General features: G+C 36.9%; 1 protein-coding gene across 1 annotated transcript; it reads left to right on the top strand.

Moving 5' to 3' along the window:
* Positions 1 to 768: 768 nt before the first annotated feature.
* Positions 769 to 4595, top strand: LOC145578013 (uncharacterized). The gene is made up of 8 exons (XM_081635422.1): positions 769 to 1180; positions 1698 to 1817; positions 1906 to 2039; positions 2225 to 2594; positions 2710 to 2775; positions 2894 to 3921; positions 4063 to 4321; positions 4417 to 4595. The coding sequence occupies exons 1-8, from the start codon at positions 769 to 771 to the stop codon at positions 4593 to 4595; spliced, it is 2568 nt and encodes an 855-aa protein (XP_081491548.1).
* Positions 4596 to 21035: the final 16440 nt, after the last annotated feature.

The raw sequence follows: 21035 nt of genomic DNA, 5'->3' as shown, positions 1-21035 counted from the left end.
TGTGTGCTTTCTTTTTAAGCAGCTTGGTAGTTTTAGTGTATGTTTCTAAGAGAGCTTTGCTTGTGTTGGTTTAGGATAGGATTGATTAGAATGTTTTCTTATTCACCATTAGCTCATCTTTTTAGAAAGTTTGGTGAGGTAGGTTATGTTCTAGAATTAATGAATAGGAACGATGTTAATTGTTTGATCCGTTGGCCATGCACACAGGTCATGGAGCTAGAGTCTCGCAAGGTCTCTATTTCGTATTGTTGCTTGTTAAGGCAGGTTATGGATCACCTGCAGTTTCCACGTCCTGTTTATGAATTAGTGGACATTCATAAGAATCATGTGAAGTTGCATGTGGAAACGACGAACCTTGGATTTTCACACACCTACACTTTTGATGGTGGTGAGGGTGAAAAGTTGGAGGCTTCAACTGAAAAAGCGGCAGAGGAGGCTGTCCGACACTTGAGGCTAGAGTATGACCTCTGTATTCATGATTGGACGAGTACTAAAATTTGGATGTACAAGCATTGCGAGGTGTTGTTCCAGCTGAAGCATGATGCTTTGGAGTCTAAGGAACGGGTACTGCAGAAACCACCTATTAACTGGCTTAGTGCTTTCCCTGAGAAGGCGGGTGCCAAGGATGTCTTTATTGACTACTTGGATGTGCTGCATGTGCTGACTTTAGAGACTTGTACACGAGTCTCGACCATTGAGTCCTCTGAGCTTGCACTGCAAGGGTATGTGGCATGGCTTATTGTGTAATGCCCTGGAGAAACAGTTAACATGGAGTGTATAATCAGTGACATATGTGTTGGTGAGGCAGCTGCTAGACAAAATGCTGCTGTGAAGGCTGTTTCTTTCCTCCAGTGCAGGTATAGGGTAGAAATAATTAACCTGAACTATGGCCATGAAAAATATGCTGGCATTAAGTGTTCATTGGCCCGAGAAAGCTACATGTCTACTCAAGAACGTGTGCTTGGTGTGCAAGGAACACTTCACTTGGCGCCTTTCCTAGACGAGCATGACTGCAGCACACCTAGATCCCTCTGTAACAAAATCCCAAGTGCAAGCCTAACACCTAATACTCCTCGTAAGCATAGAGCTCGTCCTACTTTCAAGAGGGCAGGTGCAGCTAATCAACCTTCTGCACTTAACTTTGTTAGGGTCCCATCAGACTTGGAAGTTGTTTTTAAGCGTAGGAAGAGGAATTAGTTGTTGGGTGGTTCTTTAGAGATGATAGGTCAAATTTAAGAATCTGTATTGGTTGATGGCCTGTTTAGTATTGTTGTTTTGTAAACCTAAGAGCTATAGTGCTCAGTTGACTTTGTGATGGTGTGTTTGCTGTACTCTAAATTTGATGGCCATATATTTTGCTTTAGCTTAAGCATTGTCTATGTAATTGCTACTTTGGATAATGTCTTTTTAAGAGCAATGAAATCTACAACTTCTCAATTATAAAGTTTGTTTCACTGTTTTGCATCTATATACTGTTATTTTTATCATTTATAGTGTGAACTAATGGGGTTTGGCTTTTTATTATGTATATGTATTGATATGGTTTACTGTCTATACATGACAGGAGTATACTGTCTACTAGATTTTTATCAGTGTCGGCCATCTATGGGTATCGTCTTCCTAGCCTATTATATTGTAGTAGATTGAGTATGTTAGGATTCTTGCCTTATATCATATGCTACCTTCGCTTGCTACAGACTACCCTGATTACCCTTCATCTTCTAAAACTAAAACTCGAACAAGTAAATGCATACGGGGAATTACTGGAGAGCCCAAAAAAAAAAAGAAAATAAGGAAGCCTAAACCTATAGGGCCAGGTACTGTATTGTTTAATTTGCTATATTTAATTTCCTTATTATACATGTTGTCCAAATTGTAAACTAAGACATGGTTATAAATATGTAGTTGGAGATGCATGGGATGTTAGCCAGCAAATGCCAACAGCTCCTTTGGAATTGGCAGCTCCTTATTTCTGTGACAAATGCTTGGCAAAAAAATTTGCTATGAACCTCCTAAATTTTTCTGTAGTGGCGGAGAGTGTGTGATTGTCTATAATCAGCTTCCTCCTAGGATTATTAGACTGTTCACTTCAAAAGATGAAATCGCTGAGCACTTTCAAACATATGCGCGTTTATATAATAATATGTTTGCTTTCAGCTCTTTGGGGGGTGCATTAGAATCACAATAAAAAAAAGGTGTATATGCTTTTAAATTACATGGGTAGCTATACCATTTTGTGCCTGACTTGTTACCTGATGGCACCCAGCCACAGTTCCTTCAACTTTACTTTTATGATTCTCAGCATGAGGCTAAGCACCGACTTGACCTCTTCCCAGAGCTCCAAGCAGATGTTATTGCAATTCTTATGGAAGTTATGTCGCATAACCCTTATGCTAGATTTTTTAAATCTCTGAGGGATATTACTGTCTCAGCTGAAACTGTGATTACCCTCAACAAAGACCCTACTTTGGATCAGCGGGTGTACAACGCTCTAACATCTAACGAGGTGGCTGCTATACGGACTGATGCCAATGCATCCCATGAACAAAGTACTCCTCACATCACAGTGTACGGGAAGTCTACTGAGAGCCACCGTATAATGCATTACTCTGCAGTACCCTTTATTATTCCCTCGTGGTGATTGTGGTTGGCACCATGGCCTTCTAAAAATGTCTTCTTGTGGGCAGACTCATGATTAAAGCTTTGTAGACACAGCCACTGCAGATGGGGATGATAATGCTGCTGCTGCTGCATTGCTGCAAGGAGATGATCCATGTAAGATTTTTAGTATTCTTTGTTGCATGCATGGCTAATGTACATACATTGCTAATAAATTTTCTAAACAATTAGATGGGTGTTATAATTAATTTTTTGTTGCATGTTGTTGTCTCAGCTGCTACTAATGACAAACGGGGTAGGTTTATTTCTGCTAGGGAGTATTATGCCTATCGTTTCCAGATACGGATAGGCAATTATCTGTTAAGAGCAGGACGACTATTTTTACAATTCATTGTGGATATGTATGTGAAGATTGAAAATACGCGCTTGGATTTTTTCCGGAAAAACCAAAAAAAAAGAAGGGCTGAATTATATCAAGGTCTTGTTGATACATTTGATGGTGGGGAAACAAATGCTTCTAATGTTGGTCACTCAGTTATATTGCCCCCTACGTTCCTTGGGTGCCCTCGGGATTTGAGCAGGAGGTACCTTAATGCAATTACTCTTGTGCTAAGGTTTGGCAAGCTTGACCTCTTTGTGACTATGACTTGCAATCCCAACTGGCCAAAAGTTAAAGCAGAACTTGCTCCCGGTGAAAAGGCTTATGACCGGCCTGATTTAGTTACGCGTGTTTTCAGGGCAAAACTTATTGCGCTGAAAAAGAAAATTATAGATGAAAATGTCTTTGGTGAAGTGGCAACTTTCATTTATGTTGTGGAGTTTCAGAAGCGTGGCCTTCCGCATGTTCATATGCTGATTATACTGAAACAAGGGTATAAAATCAAGGAACTGGCCTTGTATGATAAGTTTACTTGTGCTGAGATTCCTAGCAATGACAACCCTCACTTGCGTAAAATTATTCTTCGCCATATGATGCATGGCCCTTGTGGTAAGGACGATCTTAGCTGCTCCTGCATGAACAAGAAAGGGTCTGAAGGAAAGTGTAAATATGGTTACCCAAAAGCATACAACGACACAACCACAAACAATGATAGCGGTTACCCTGCTTACCGCAGGCGCTTTACTGGTGAGTCTATTCGAATCAGGGGGAGAAGGCTAGACAACCAATGGGTGATCCCTTACGATCCTTACTTGTCGGCACTCTTTGATTGCCATCTAAATGTGGAGATTTGCTCCACAATTCAAGCTGTGAAGTATTTGTATAATTATGTCTACAAAGGGCATGATAGATGTTCATTCAATGTAACAAATTCAGGCCCAAGGCCCCCTGTTGATGAGATTAAACAATTTTAGTCAGGCCGTTGGGTCTCTCCTTGTGAAGCTGCTTGGAGGATCTTTTCATTTGATCTTTATGAGATGAGTCCGCCTGTACTATTGCTGCAGGTGCACTTGCCAAACCACTATTCTGTTAGGTTTAATGCTACTGACCAACTAGAGGATGTAGTTGCTGACAGTAGAAGGGCCAGAACGTCGTTAACTGAGTTTTTCAAAATGAATGCTGCATTTCCAAACAAGACTAAATTATTATATTCTCAATTTTCGGAACATTATGTGTGGCATCCTGCTTTTAAGACATGGAAAGAACGTTCTTTTGGTGTTGTTGTCAGCAGATTAACTTTTGTTCCCCATCTGAAGGGGATAGGTATTTTCTCCGTCTTCTTTTGACGCATGTAAGGGGTCCTACATCCTTTGAAGACCTGCGTACTGTTAATGGGTTTCTTTATGCTACATTTCAAGAATTTGTTGTAAAGTTGGGTCTGCTTAGTGAAGATGATGCAGTGGAAGAGTGTATGGATGAAGCTGCTACTACACAAATGCCACGGGCACTGCGAAGGCTCTTTGCAACACTACTTATTTTTGGTAACCCGCGTGATCCTTTAGCACTATGGCATAAATATTACACCTGTTGGATTTAATGATTTTGATGATGACACAACCTCACTTACTTACAAACTAATAAGTGCTTGATTGTTTAAGTGTGTACTCAGTTGCAAAGACCAGGAGAATTAAGTATCTTGTAAAGATACCATGAGGAACAAGAAGGCCAGAAGCAGAACTATCCATAAAGAAGAGTTCCTTTGCAGGAACTGGTGCTTCAGAAATGAAGACTTGAGAAGAGAAGGTTCCCCTCAGGGAACATAAGCTTTTGAGCAGAAGCTTCACCAGAGAAGAGAAGTTCCCCTTGAGGAACAGAAGCCTCGGAGTAGAAGCTTCACCAGAAGACATGAAGACTAAATATATTTTTATATTTTAGGATTTATGTAAGTATGAGAAATTAGTTACACTCGAAAAAGCTGTGTGGAATTGGTCTAAGTTGATAAAATTGTGCATGCTAGTTTTTAGGAAAACTGTTATCTTCTAACGGTTATCTTTTTCCTAACAAAAAGATTTTATTTATTCTGATTTTTGAAAATATCTTTTGCAAATAAAATCTTCCACGTTTTCTAAAAACTTGCGGCCTACTCCTCCATGATCTTCTTCAAGTCATGGTCTTGCACATTGAGGAGTTCATGTTTCCTTAATTTTAGGAACATGATCTTCTTAGTGGGTTGGAGTAGTGGTGTAGTGGATTTGCTGCACAAATAAGTTTTCCCTAAACGAATTTTGGTCTATAAATAGCTGTTGATTTCAGATGGAAAAACTCACCCTTGCTCACGTAAGTTTTCTAACTTTTAATTCGAGTCAAGTGTCAATTCCACACAAGTTAATTAGAGTGTTCTTAATGTTCTTGTACTAGAGCTTGTTTTTCTTTCGAGTTGTAATTTGGGGAATGGGGAAGTTTGAGTGAATTTATGTATGTGAGAAAGAGAAGTGAGAAAGAGAAGAGAAAGAAAAGAGAAAGAGAAGAGAAAGAGAAGAGAAGAGAAAGAGAAGAGAGATAGAGAAGAGAAAGAGAAGAGAAGAGAAAGAGAAGAGAGATAGAGAAGAGAAAGAGAAGAGAAGAGTAACAAGTTGGGTGACTTGTTCCTCGGGGTTTCAAGTTCGTTGAGGAACTTGAAGTTTGAGTCTTTAGTTTGTAATAGGAAAATTTGCCCTATTCTAGTGAAGATTCCTTTCCCAAAATCCCAAGTGGTCGTGGTTTTTCTCCTTGTTAGGGCCAAGGAGTTTTCCACGTAAAAATCTCTCTTGCATCTTTTAGTTCCCTCAGTTTATCTTTCTGTTCCTTTAGCTTACTTAGCTTTAATTCCGCAAAAAGTTTGGCTAAACTCTTATACTACAATTCAACTCCCCCTTCTTGTAGTATTCATTGAAACAACAATTGGTATCAGAGCCTAACTTCTAGGAAAATCAGGAAACCTTGAAGAAGAAAGGTCTTGGAGAAAATGAATACTCATGAAAAGCTCGAGGAAGGATACTCAACTCAGAGGCCTCCTATGTTCAACGGCAGGTTCTATACCTACTGGAAGAACCGCATGAAAATCTTTATCAAGGCGGAGAACTACCAAGTCTGGAGGGTCATCGAGGTTGGTGATTTCGAAGTCACCAAAACAAACTCTCAAAATGAGGTAATCCCTAAGCCTATGTCTGAATTTGAGAAAGAGGATTTTGATAAAATGGAAATCAATGCTATGGCTGTGAAATTGCTCCATTGTGGACTTGGACCTCACGAACACAATCGTGTTATGGGGTGCAAGAACGCTAAGGAAATCTGGGATTTGCTGCAGATTACTCATGAAGGAACCAATGAGGTTAAACGCTCAAAAATCGATCTGCTTATGTCAAAGTATGAAAGATTTGAGATGCAACCTAAGGAAACCATCCAAGAGATGCTAACCCGTTTTACTAACATCATAAATGAGTTGGTTTCCCTTGGTAGACAGATTCCTACAGATGAGCAGGTTAGGAAGGTTCTTAGAAGTCTTCCGCAAGATGAGAAATGGAGAGCTAAGGTGACAGCCCTTCAGGAAACTAAGGACTTTACCAAGTTCAACATTGAACAACTAGCAGGTTCTCTCATGACTCATGAGCTGCACCTTGGAGTTAACAACGAATCCATGAGGAACAAGGGATTGGCTCTTAAGGATGATGAGGAGGAAGACTCAGAAGTAGACGAGGATGAGGCTGCCCTAATTGTGCGAAGATTCAAGAAGATGTTCAAGAAAGGCCGCACCTTAAGGAACTTCGGGAAAAAGACCTCAAATCCAAAACCTGACTACAGCTGCCACAAGTGTGGATCCCCAGAACACTTTATCAGAGACTGTCCCCTCTGAGAAAATGATAAAGGAAAAGGAAAGGCTAAGGAACAAGGAAGAGAAAAATTCAGCAAAGCAAACTACCAAAAGTCAGACATGAGGAAGGCCATGATAACAGCCTGGGGAGACTCAGACAGTGAAGAAGAAGAGGATGACCAACCAGAAGAGGAGACGGCTAATCTTTGTCTGATGGCTAAATCAGATGATGAAAAGGCCTACCTTGAGGAACTCTATAAAGAGGTATTTCTTGATCCTAAATAACTTAAAACTCTCTCTAAAGACGTCCTAATAGATATATGTCTAGAAGAAAAAGAATTCTTTAGGGGTACTTGTGTGAAACTGAACAAATGTGAAAAAGCTCTTAAGGTTTGCAAAGAACATGGTGCTTGGTTGGAAACAGCCTATGCAAAGTCTCAAAGCAAATTAAGAGAGCTTGATTTTAAATATAAACACATAACAGAGATAATTGATAGAATCAAGAATGAAAGTATTCTTCTGAATGTTGAATTAACTCAGTATAAGCTCATGAATTCTGATATCAGTTCTAGCAGTTCCTCAAGCGATCAGCTGCTTAAATTCAATGTTGATTTTAAAAATTTGAAAAATTAACTCTTTACTTTAAAAACTCAAAAGGATCAACTTGAATCGGAACTAAATGCTAGAAAAGATAGAAGCATTGACCCAAAGGTCATACCTAAGTGGATAGTTGAAGCTCAAGGAAAACGAAATGAAGGCCTTGGTTACATGAAAGGTAAGAAAAAGAAATATGTTGAGCTTCCTAGCATGAAGGTATGCACTTTTTGTGGTAAGACTGGACATCTCTATGGTCAATGTAGAATAAGAGAAGAAGCTGATAAAAGAAATGTAAAACAAGTGTGGGTCAAGAAAACTGATATTGCATCCACGTCTAAGGAACCCAAGGAAACCTGGGTTCCTGATCCTAATGCTTAGTTTTCTTATAGGTCCTAGTGAGGGGGAATAACTCGTGGTATCTCGACATCGGGTGTTCAAAGCATATGACAGGTGATAAATCAAAATTCCTCTCACTAGAAGACTACCCTGGAGGAATAGTAACCTTTGGGGATAATAAGAAGGGCGAGATCATTGGAAAAGGCAAAATTGGAAGATCAAAATCTCATTCGATTGATAATGTGTTCCCGATCGAGGGCTTAATGCACAATTTGCTCAGCATATCATAGTTTTGTAATAAAGGAAACTCTGTAAGTTTTACTTCTAACTCTTGCAACATCATCAACAACAAGTCAGGAAAGGTTGTTCTAGAAGGAACAAGAAGAGGGAACACTTATACAGTTGACCTCAACTTAATCCTAAGGAACAACCTGGTTGTGGGACTTCCTATAATCAAGTTCCCACAGAACAAAGTTTGTGATGCATGTGTGAAAGGCAAGCATGTTCGTTCATCTTTTAAATTGAAGAAAATATTAAGCACTATAAAGCCTTTGGAATTAATCCATATGGACTTGTGTGGTCCCATGAGGATTCAAAGCAGGAGTGGCAAGAAATATGTTTTGGTTATTGTTGATGATTATTCCAGATTCACTTGGGTTATTTTTCTTGCTAGTAAAGATGAAGCTTTTAACGAGTTTGTTGTTTTTGCCAAGAAAATACAGAAAATCAGTGGTCACTCCATAGTCCATCTCAGATCATATCACGGAACTGAATTTGAGAACTCAAGATTCGATGAGTTTTGCAGGGAAAATGGCATGAATCATAATTTCTCAGCTCCAAGGACTCCCCAACAAAATAGAGTTGTAGAAAGGAAGAATCGAACCTTTGAGGAAATGGCTAAAACGATGCTGATTGCAAGTGGATTGCCAAGGAACTTCTGGGCTGAAGCCGTGAATACAGCATGTTACATCCTTAACAGGGTAACAACCAGAAGTATCATCAACAAGACTCCCTATGAACTATTCAAGGGAAGGAAGCCAAGCATATCTCATCTTAAAGCCTTTGGTTGTAAGTGCTTTGTACATAACAATGGTAAGAAAAACCTAGGTAAATTTGATGAAAGAAGTGAAGAGGCCATATTTCTTGGATATGCCTCTAATAGCAAAGCTTATAGAGTTTACAATAAAAGTTCAATGTGTGTTTAGGAAAGCATTCACATAATCTTTGATGAAGTTAACCAGTTTGTGAGTGTGCAGGAACAAGAAGATGATAATGATTTTGAAATTGGATTGATAAGAGACAGGGATGAAGAAGAGACTCAGAAGCAAACCAAAGAAAAGCAGCCTGCTCCAGAAGAGGATCATCAAGAGAATGAGGAAGTTCCTCAACCAGATGAACATGCAAATGAGGAACTAGCAGAAGAAGCAGAAGGAACAGATCCAGAAGCTCCTCAAATTGGAGTTCCTGCTAGGGAATTTCAACCTAGGACATTCAAGTATAAAAGTTCCCATCCAACTGATCTCATAATCAGTGACATAAGAAAAGGAACTCAAATAAGATCGGAGATGAGGAACTTCTGTACGTTCCATGCATTTCTGTCCATCCTAGAGCCTCGAAATCATCAAGAAGCCTTGGGAGATGCTGACTGGATAGTGGCCATGCAAGAGGAACTAAATGAGTTTGAAAGGAACAAAGTTTGGCACCTTGAGCCAAAGCCTAAAGATAAGAAAGTCATTGGGCTCAAATGGGTGTTCAGGAACAAGCTTGATGAACATGGCACTATAGTAAGGAACAAGGCCAGATTGGTTGTGAAGGGCTACAACCAACAGGAAGGTATTGATTTCGATGAAACCTTTCCTCCTGTAGCTAGATTAGAAGCTATTAGAATCCTAGTAGCTTTTGCCTCTTTTATGGGTTTCAAACTCTATCAAATGGATGTGAAATGTGCTTTTCTAAATGGTTTCTTAAATGAGGAGGTATTTGTTGAACAACCTCCTGGTTTCGAAAATCCTAAATTTCCAAATCATGTTTTTAAGCTTGATAAAGCTCTCTATGGGCTTAAACAAGCTCCAAGAGCCTGGTATGAAAGGCTTTCAAAGTTACTACTGAAAAATGATTTTAAAAGAGGAAAAGTAGATAAAACTCTTTTTCTTAAATCTCGAGGAACTGATTTGTTAATTATACAGATCTATGTAGATGATATTATATTTGGTGCTACTAACAATGGTTTGTGCAAGTACTTTGCTGAACTAATGGGTGGTGAGTTTGAAATGAGTATGATGGGTGAATTAAATTTCTTCCTTGGACTTCAAATAAAGCAAACAACAGAAGGAATTATGATTCACCAACAGAAGTATGTCAAGGAATTTCTGAAGAAGTACAACATGGAGAATTCCAAGACAAATCACACACCTATGGGAACATCAACAAGACTTGATGAGGATCCACAAGGAACAAGTGTGGATCAAACCACTTATAGAGGTATGATTGGTTCATTGCTATAACTAACAGCCAGTAGGCCTGACATTTCTTTTAGTGTTGGATTGTGTGCTAGATTTCAGTCTAATCCTAAAGAATCACATCTAACGGCTGTTAAGAGAATTCTAAGATACCTCAAAGGAACAAATGACCTGTGTCTGTTCTATCCTAGAAGTGATGACTTTATGCTTAGAGGATTTACATATGCTGACTATGCTGGTGACTTAGTCAACAGGAAAAGCACCTCAGGTATGGTTCAGTTCCTTGGCTCTTGTTTAGTTTCTTGGGGTTCCAAGAAACAAAATACTGTTGCATTGTCGACTGTAGAGGCTGAGTATGTAGCAGCAGCTGCTTGTTGCTCTCAAATCCTTTGGATCAAACAACAGTTGCGTGACTTTGGTATTAAATTTAATTGCATTACTATCTATTGTGATAACACTAGTGCAATTTGCATATCTAAAGATCCAGTCCATCATTCAAGAGTCAAGCATTTTCATATAAGACATCATTTCCTTAAGGATAATGTTGAAAAGAGTTTGATTAAATTAGAATTCTGCCAAACTGACAATCAAATTGCAGATATTTTAACAAAACCCTTGAATAGAGAAAGGCAAGAGAAGATGAGAATGGAACTTGGGATGATTAAGTTATATTAAGAAAAATGCATCAAGTTCCCTCAGGTATGAAACTCAAACTGACGTGCTTAATCATGGTATACTGTGCACAAGTGTTATATGTTTAATTACATAGTTAAGACAGGTTGTGAGCAGGAGTAATATTTACTAAGGGCATGTAAATTTGAAAGACATAGAATGTGAAAGTCCAAAATTGGTTGCATGAGCCTTGTTGAATTGTTCTGTGTATCAAGTTGCATTTGCAAGTGATTTTTAACTGATTAAATTCAAGAGATAAAATTATTGTGTTTATCTATTTTTCAAATTCCAAATTCTTTTTATCTAAACACAAAATTCGGATGAATGCATCAAATATTCATCATTATCTTTTGTTCAAAAGTAGCCCACTCACATTACTCTCTTAAAACACGGTTTGCGTTTCCCTAAGCAATAAATATGAGTTTCAAATCAACTTAATTCACCTCACCTCCCAAACGACACCTCACTTCACCAATTTACCTCCACCATAAAACATGTCAGCCTCACAAAAATTTACACCACACAAAAATTACCTTCTCTCTCATCACTCTGATCAAAACTACTCTCCAAAAACCCAAATTGAAGCCGACTCAAACACAAACCCTATCCCAGACATTACCATGGAAATTCCACCGGAAATCACTCCCATCGAAGTTCAAGAGCCTCCAAAAGTCGAATCGACTACCGAATCTCAGTCTTCTCGCAAAAAGAAGTCTGACGACATGCAAGATGAATAAGAAAGTGCTACGGAACTAGGGGTCAATTACCGGGACAAGCCAGCAGCCATGAAAAAGCTAGAGAAAATTGGGGATCACTTTGTGACAGGTTTGGCTATCAATCTCCCTTGGTGTAAGTCTGTTAAGCTTTATGAATTGCTTGATTTGATTGAATCTCAAAATTGGGTGAATTTGTTGAGTGAATGCTTCAATCGGAGTTTGTATGTTGATGCTATGAAGGATTTTTGCAAAAGTTTCAAGTACTCTAAAGGTACTATTCGTTGTTGTGTGTATGAAAAAGAAATTGAGTTTGATGCGATGTACTTGGCTGAGTTGTTTGATGTTCCTAATACTGGGTATGATATATATTTTAAAAGTAATGTGATAAGAAACCCTCTTCCTGATGCCAATATTGATGATATAGTGGAGTTTCTAGGCGGTGACCCGAAGGAAACCTACATAAATCACAATGTCCTAACCCCTCTTGATAAAATCTTGCTAAAGTTTGTTTTCAATGATATAATCCCTCGTTCTCAAAAGAGAGACAGTGCCAACAAGCTTGATTCTATCTTGATTTATTGCCTAGCTAAAAAGATCCAAATCAACTTTCCCTCCATCATGATCCAACACCTTTCCCACTGTGTTCCAAAAGGATGGAAGGTGGGATATGGAAACCTACTCACCTATGTGTTCGAAAGTTTTGGTATCTCCTTTGCTGATAAAGAACCCCTGCCCCTCAAAAACACCGAATACATGCAGCCTATTTTTCTTGAAAATCATAAGATGAAGGTTGTGGATGGATGTTTTGAAGCTGTGCTGAAGGAAAAGGAGAAAAGGCCAAAGGAAGTATTAGCATTATCTGAGGGGGAAGAAGAGAAGGCTACGGGGATAATTGAGGGAGTGGTGCAGGATATTCAGGAAGAGGAAGAGGAAGAGGAAAAGATAGTTAAGGAGGTCACTGAAACAGGGGGAAGGAAGAAAAGGAAGAGCTTGAGGTTGATGAACAAAAAGGAGACCTCTGCACCCATTTGCATTGATATATCTGGGGTGTAGGAGGATTTCCAGAAAGTCACAAGCTCTCCTATTTTGGGAAAGTATGCATCTGCAGGAACAGGTTTTGCAGCTTTCAGTTCCCCTCCAAAGGTTCCCAGCGAAGATGTGAAGGAGCTGAAGGACATGCTCCTTAAGGTGCTGAAGGAACAAGAGCAGTCAAAGTTGCAAATGGAGGAATTGAAGAAGAGTGTGCTCACTCTGAATGCTGATGTCAAGAAGCTGGTCTCAAGCACTGAACAAGGGAGACAGTCCATTGTCAAGGACATAGTGTCTCAAATCAGCAAGAAACTGGAGGATCTTCCTGTTGATGATGACCAGAGCATTGCTTCTTAACCTATCCTTCCTTACAGCCTCTTTATGTTGATAAAACTTATATTTTATCTGCTTTTGGGAACAATTTTATTTTGATCTGTAATATTTTGGGAACTTTTAATTTTCTTTTGGTGAACTTGCAAATTTGGTACATTTGGCCGATGTTTTAAATCGGTTTTGGATGATTAATACCTATGTTTATTCTGCTTATATGCTTTGTGAATGTTTTCTCTCTATGCATGCTTCTTGTCTTAACACTAAACCACTAGATGGTGCTGTGTTATGGTATATTATATGCTTGTATGTTGGTTTTTGATAATGCCAAAAGGGGGAAAAGATGCAAACTATCAAGGAAACTTAATCATTCTATGGTCTCTATTCGAAATCTTCACACTCTCTACAAGTAGGTATAATGTATATACAAGTTTTTCAAGTTTTTCAGTTTTTCCTTAAGTTATTTATTTAAGTATAGTTTTTATTTCTTAGTATTAGTTCCCTTTTTTGCATTGTACTTTGTTTTTGCATTTTCTTTCTTTTAGAATAGGATGGATTATCTTTGTTTCCTTGTAAGTAAGTTTGGTTTGTTTGTCATCATCAAAAAGGGGGAATATTGTTGGTTTTAATGATTTTGATGATAACACAACCTCACTTACTTACAAACTAATAAGTGCTTGATTGTTTAAGTGTGTACTCTGTTGCAAAGACCAGGAGAATTAAGTGTCTTGTAAAGATACCATGAGGAACAAGAAGGCCAGAAGCAGAACTATCCATAAAGAAGAGTTCCTTTGTAGGAACTGGTGCTTCAGAAATGAAGACTTGAGAAGAGAAGGTTCCCCTCAGGGAACATAAGCTTTTGAGCAGAAGCTTCACCAGAAGACATGAAGACTAAATATATTTTTATATTTTAGGATTTATGTAAGTATGAGAAATTAGTTACACTCGAAAAAGCTGTGTGGAATTGATCTAAGTTGATAAAATTGTGCATGCTAGTTTTTAGGAAAACTGTTATCTTCTAACGGTTATCTTTTTCCTAACAAAAAGATTTTATTTATTCTGATTTTTGAAAATATCTTTTGCAAATAAAATCTTCCACGTTTTCTAAAAACTTGCGGCCTACTCCTCCATGATCTTCTTCAAGTCATGGTCTTGCACATTGAGGAGTTCATGTTTCCTTAATTTTAGGAACATGATCTTCTTAGTGGGTTGGAGTAGTGGCGTAGTGGATTTTCTGCACAAATAAGTTTTCCCTAAACGAATTTTGGTCTATAAATAGCTGTTGATTTCAGATGGAAAAACTCACCCTTGCTCACATAAGTTTTCTAACTTTTAATTCGAGTCAAGTGTCAATTCCACACAAGTTAATTAGAGTGTTCTTAATGTTCTTGTACTAGAGTTTGTTTTTCTTTCGAGTTGTAATTTGGGGAATGGGGAAGTTTGAGTGAATTTATGTATGTGAGAAAGAGAAGTGAGAAAGAGAAGAGAAAGAAAAGAGAAAGAGAAGTGAAAGAGAAGAGAAGAGAAAGAGAAGAGAGATAGAGAAGAGAAAGAGAAGAGAAGAGTAACAAGTTGGGTGACTTGTTCCTCGGGGTTTCAAATTCGTTGAGGAACTTGAAGTTTGAGTCTTTAGTTTGTAATAGGACCATTTGCCCTATTCTAGTGAAGGTTCCTTTCCCAAAATCCTAAGTGGTCGTGGTTTTTCTCCTTGTTAGGGCCAAGGAGTTTTCCACGTAAAAATCTCTCTTGCATCTTTTAGTTCCCTCAGTTTATCTTTCTGTTCCTTTAGCTTACTTAGTTTTAATTCCGCAAAAAGTTTGGCTAAACTCTCATACTACAATTCAACCCCTTCTTCTTGTAGTATTCATTGAAACAACAACACCGCTCTTTGTGAAGACTACAACTATTCATTAAGAGGTGAGGAGCAAAAAGTAAAAGCGATAATAGTTCGTGATGTGGAACGATATTTAGAAGAGATGAGAAAGACATTACAAGATTTTGGGCTGGAGTCTTTAGTTGTGCCGACTGATGAAGGACTTACCAGGACTAAAGATATTGCAGATGCATTAGACGCACCTATACTTGATGCATATGTTGAAGCAATCATTATGTTAAACAGCAAGCAACATGAAGCTTTCATTGCAATTATGAGCAAGGTCAACAATGAAGAACCAGGAGTCTTTTTTTATTGATGGTCCTGGTGGCACAGGTAAAACTTACCTTTATTGTGCTCTCTATGCTGTTGTTAGACAGATGGGCAAGATAGTGCTTCCTACAGCAACATCAGGCATAGCTGCATCAAATATGGTCACGGGTCGGACAACACATTCGCGGTTTAAACTACCTCTAGACCACTCTGTGTCAATGGCTTGCAATGTGTCTAAGCAAAGTGGCCTTGCAGACCTATTAAGAGCAACCACTCTGATAATTTGGGATGAAGCTTCAATGGCTTTGAAAGAAAATATTGAATCTCTTGACCTGTTGCTTAAAGATTTATGTCAGGAAGACCAACCATTTGGTGGTAAAGTTGTTGTTTTTGGAGGAGATTTCCGACAAGTTTTGCCTGTTGTGCCTAAAAAATCTCAAAAAGAAGCAGTGGTAGCAAGTTTAGTTTCTTCTCAGTTGTGGAAGTGCTTTACGCGTATTAGGCTAAGTGAGAACATGCGTGCACAGTCAGACCCATTGTTCTCTGATTTCTTGCTGGCTCTTGGGAATGGTGAGCTTCAGGAAACAGAAGCTGGAAACATTCAACTCCCTGATGAGCTCCTCATCCCATTTGAAGAAGAAGGTGTTTCTTTGTCACAGCTTATTAAAGAGGTGTTTCCAGAACTGTCACAAGGTCACTTCAGCCTAGAAATTTTCACTGATCGCGCTATATTAACACCTCTTAATGATGATGTTGATGAAATCAACAACCTCCTTATAGAAAATCACCCTGGTGAAGCAGCAGTGTATAAAAGCTTTGATTCTTTGATTGATGATAATTGCAACATCTACACCACTGAGTTTTTAAATACTTTGTGCCCTGGAGGAATGAGCCCACACTCTTTATTCTGAAATAGAACTGTCCTGTGATATTGCTTCGGAACATAGCCCCAGCTTCAGGCCCATGCAATGGAACTCAACTCATCTGTAAAGCATTCTACCCAAATGTTATCCTTTGTATGATCACAACAGGCCATCATTCAGGGGAGATGGTCTTTTTACCACGTGCTAATCTGAGGCCTTCCTCTTCCAGCCATTACCCATTCAAGTTCGAACGGATACAACTCCTAATTAAGCTGAACTTTGCTATGACCATAAACAAAGCTCAAGGCCAAACTCTCAACAAGGTTGGGATTTATTTACGGCGTCCTTGTTTTTCTCATGGCCAGCTTTATGTTGGGCTATCTAGAGCACGGAAATCAAGCCAAGTAAGAGTGTTAAGTAAGCCTGTTAATGAAAAACAAGATGCAGATGGTGTGGGGAATGTTGTGTCTTTTGATATACTATACAAGGCTGGGATCATATCTGAAAAATCTTCACAGGTCAGTTTTCTAGGACAATTCCTAACTATTCATGCTTAATGTACACTTATTCCTGAGCAGCCACACATAGCATAATACTTGTCTACTTAAATGCAGGCTCTAACAAATGATTTATGAGTTAATGCTGCAGCATTACAGCAGTATATCACCAACAAAAGGTTCAGCGAGGTGAGTTTTAAAGGGTCACTCAATTAATATCTTCAATGTGCATTTGCTTATGGTTCCTAAATATCATTAAGCTTCTAATGCAGGTTTTTCTAACAAATGGATAACCTGGATAAATTTCTTCTCTCAGACTTTTGCAATTAATGCAGTGTCATTAGCAATATGCACTAATCTCAAATTACTTCTAAGAAGAATTGTTGGAAGGTATATTGGCAAACTTAGACCTTCATGTTGAAAATTTTGTAACGTGTAATTATATCATTGGTAATTGCTTATCCAGATCTATTTATAAAGTCCATTTCATATGCTTTTACATAAATATATTTCTAATTTAAACTTGAAATTGTTGATTATTTAGTGTTACAACTTATAAAACTTGAACATATGAAGTTAACACTTCAGAAAAACTTAGATAGCATCAAACAAAGATGTAATACCTCGTATTTTTATGTATTTTTATAAAGTATTTAAGTATTAATAAAATGTATTGTTAAGGGCTCAAGTATTTTGATTAAATATTTTAAAGGGTTAAAGTATTTTAAATATAAGGTTTTATAAAAGTAAAATATATTTTGGGCCAAATGTTTATTAATTATTGGGCAATGTAAATTATTCCTACATACTCTTATTGGAATAACCCATTCCAAAACCCATAACTTAAGCCCTATCCAATAACTTAAGCCCACATTTTTATAAGCCTAAATTTAACCCTACACTCTCTACTCTATAAATACACCATGAATCCCCAAAAATTTCCCACACAAAAAGGTTAGTCTTATTTTCTTTCTCCTTTGTTTTATTAATTTGTGTAATTATAATTATTGATTTATGGGTTTTGATTTAATTGTTTGAAATTAATTTAATTAGTATCAAATTGTATTTTGATGATTAAACTTTATAATTTCAGATTTTATAAATGTCATAATTTTCAGATTTTGTAAATTTTATAACCTAGGGTTTTTAATTATTGAAAATCACGATTTTAGGGTTTTTACGAACAATTGATTTAGGGCTTTTATAGTAATGATGTTTGAAATTTTGGTGATTATAACTACTGATTAGTATAACTTAATTCCAGATTATTTTGAACACATAAATTCGTGTTTTAATTTTTAGATTTTCCGTTCGTTAATATTAATCCCGTTTTAATCCCGATCAGGTTCTGAACTCATCTGATTTTGATAAAAAAAAGTAGTGTTTTCCATGTGAAAACAACGTTTTAAGAAAGACTCACTACCTTTAGTAGTGAGCACCACCCTCTCTTGGCCAAATTTAGCCTCTAAATATGATTTTCGGGCAGTTTTTGACTTTTAACGAAGTTTTTTTTTTTTTAATTATGCTTTAAATTTTATCCTTGAGTTTAAAGGGTAAGAGATAATTTAATGTTTCTATGGATAATTTAAGTATAAAGATGTATTTTGATGAAGTTTTAAAAGGGTTTTTGATTAGTTTAAAATGCTGGAATTTTATTTAAAGTAGTATAATTGTGATTTTAATGAAAGGGTGTGATTACCCATTTAAAAGGAGTTTAATTAGGGGTTTTTAAATAATTTTCAGATTTTTCTTAAGTTGCTGGAAATTGTGTATACAAGGAGAATTAACATAGTATTATTGTCCCTTTATGTAGGAAACTTGATTCGGGAATTGTTGTAGTGTAATCGGCTACTTTAAGGGCTTATTTGAGGTACGTTCGCGTACTTAGCATAATTATGTTGATGTAGTAGCATGCTAAATGTGTTTGATTGATTACAAGTAATATCATGCTAGGTTTGGAATGGAAATTATGATTTGGATGTTATTGGTGATTGGATTATGAAGCATGATTTATTTGTGATGGATTATTGAATGGAAAATAATAGCTTGGAATATTATTTATGAACTATATGTTTATTTATGGCATGATAGAGAGCATGTTTAATTAAACTAAATGTTTAATTTGGTTTGGAATACTGAAAAGGAATTTTATTATGGTTCATATAATTCTTATTGATGCTATAAGCATGAGGAAAGAGCTATATAAGTGTCCATGTACACGAGGAATAAATTGTATGTTGGTGCCTTAGTGCACTTAAGGTGTTTTTAACATCGAGGGATAGGATTTGTGGCGCTTTATGCGTTTAAGGTGTCATTGGCACCGAGGTAGAATTAAAAAGGGTTTAACATTAAATATTATGTGGTCACTAATTATTCAAGAATTAAATTGATATATTTGATTGTTTGAATAATTATTGTTGATTGAATGATTATGGTTTGAGAGTCATCACCAAGTTTAATAATCAGTAAATAACGTAAAGTGAAAGAGATTACGCACCAAAACTCTTGGAACGTATATACCTTGAGTATGAACATATGGGGGGAGTTATGGGATTTTATATTTAACCATAACTTCTATTGGAGTACAGGACGCTGTACATTCCTTTTATTATTATTATGCGCAGGAATTTCGCCACCTATGTGTGGTTTTTGATGCTGGCACGGTTAGCTCCCGTGTCAGTAACCTCAATTTATTAGGGGAGGTTAGTGGGAAGCCCGTTCGATGCGTAATCAACGCTAAATAAATTATTTAGTGTCTAGTGAGAAATTTTATTGAATGTTTTATGCTTGAAAAACAGGTGCAACAAGGTAAGTCGTGTGTTGATAGGGAATTGTATGCTAGTGTGTTAATTACGCTTATGTACTCAGCTTTGCTGATTGTGTGTTTTGTGTGTTATTGGCCTTGTCTTTATCATGGCCCTTTGATGACCCATTTTCAATGTAGAGTAGTGGAAATAGGTAGAGATAAGCTTTTCAGGTGATGAAGCATATTCATGAATGGGCATGAGTGAAGAGCGAATCATGCTAGTTTCTATAAGTATATGATGTGTTTATTGCTTTATTTATTTATGACTTGATTATTATGCGTGGCTAACGAGAAGGTTTTGAGTTCGGTTTGGTTTTAATAAGGGCCTATAATGATTCCAAGTTGTAGGTTGATTTTATTTTACTTCGTTTGACTTTGGTTTAACTTTACTTTCGTTGCTTGACTTTTTCAAGTTGACTTGTTTTGAAAGGTTTTGAAATTAGTCTTCCGCTGTGTGTCTTTTATAGTTGCCTTAGCCGTTTTCACGGTGGCGGTAATGTGTTAGATATTCCTATTTAAATTTTTATAGAGGGTAAAACAGGTATTTTAAAAGAAAGGAATTTCTAGGGTGTTACAAAAAAGGCCTGCTAAAAGCAAAGCTCTTTGGCTACCAAAATAAATAGAGTCCAACTTAATGAAGCCATTATAAGCAATGTCCATAGCATATAGTCCAGTACAGTAAAACAGATTAGAACCCATTGAAACAGCCTAGGCTTTTTTTAGGTGATGAGTTAAAAAACTACTAAAAAAAAACTACTCAATTATAAAATTTGCTTTAACCCCAAAAAAAAAAAGGTAAACAAAATTGTAACAAAAAAGAAGAGATTCCAGCTCCTAATGTTCAATAGTAAAACAGGTTTCATAGGTGCTTAAATCACAAAAAAAGCTATGCTTACAACTTCTGCCAAAACAAACACAACTTATAACAATCTTATTTATAAATAATAAGACTGTAATGGGAAGTAAGCAGATGACAACAACCAACAATTCCTTATCTCAATGCACATTAGTTTAGTACCTAGCAATTAATGCTTAGATCACTAGAATAGATATGCTTATGTCTATTACAAGTAAAAGCACAGTCAAATCAACCCAATTCTTTTGTTCTACCTAATTATCACTTCCCTAGGCCTACGAAATATAGACCCATTGTTTTACCTGCTGGTTAATAGCCATTGCTTGGCTATATATTTGGGTATACAAAGCACTCTCTCACCACTATCACCTGCATTCTCTGGAAAATAGAAGAACTAAGGGAAAATTACTGAGGAACTCCATTGAAGGTACTTCTTTACCTTTTCATTTACAATTTAATGCTTACATGAATTCTTTTATTATGCTAGCATGAGTTTGGTATAACATAATAATCATTTAGCATGTTTTTGGCATTGCATTTATGAATCATTTGTTTAATTATATACCACATTTCTACATATTATGCATACATTAATAGAGTAGAATAAGGTTATAACTACCACAAGTCCACAATGATAAATAGATAATAAGCACAAAAAAAAAAAAATAGAAAGAATAAGTGACCATTTCAGTAGTAAAATAAATACCCCATCATAATATGAACATATTTGAATTCCTTAGATTTTCTGAAACACAATTTAGACACACTTAACTAATTGACATGGTCTTGTACTTTTGAACATTACAGTTTATGTAATCTCCAAATGAAATTAAATATTCCTCTACTGATTCTTATCTCATAAGAATCACACACTTAAACT

Source organism: Chenopodium album, chromosome 14, assembly GCF_948465745.1.
Source record: "Chenopodium album chromosome 14, dcCheAlbu1.1, whole genome shotgun sequence".
NCBI classification, from domain to species: Eukaryota; Viridiplantae; Streptophyta; class Magnoliopsida; order Caryophyllales; family Amaranthaceae; genus Chenopodium; species Chenopodium album.
Note: the sequence above shows the minus strand (reverse complement) of the source record. Positions and strands in the feature narration are given on the sequence as shown.

What these genes read in the sequence shown, in the direction of transcription:
- LOC145578013 (XM_081635422.1), top strand. Translation starts at nt 769, where the DNA reads ATGGAGTGTATAATCAGTGACATATGTGTTGGTGAGGCAGCTGCTAGA. An exon ending in GCCTAAACCTATAGGGCCAG is followed by an intron (nt 1,818 to 1,905) that starts GTACTGTATTGT and finishes ATAAATATGTAG; the next exon opens with TTGGAGATGCATGGGATGTT. An exon ending in ATGATAGATGTTCATTCAAT is followed by an intron (nt 3,922 to 4,062) that starts GTAACAAATTCA and finishes CTATTGCTGCAG; the next exon opens with GTGCACTTGCCAAACCACTA.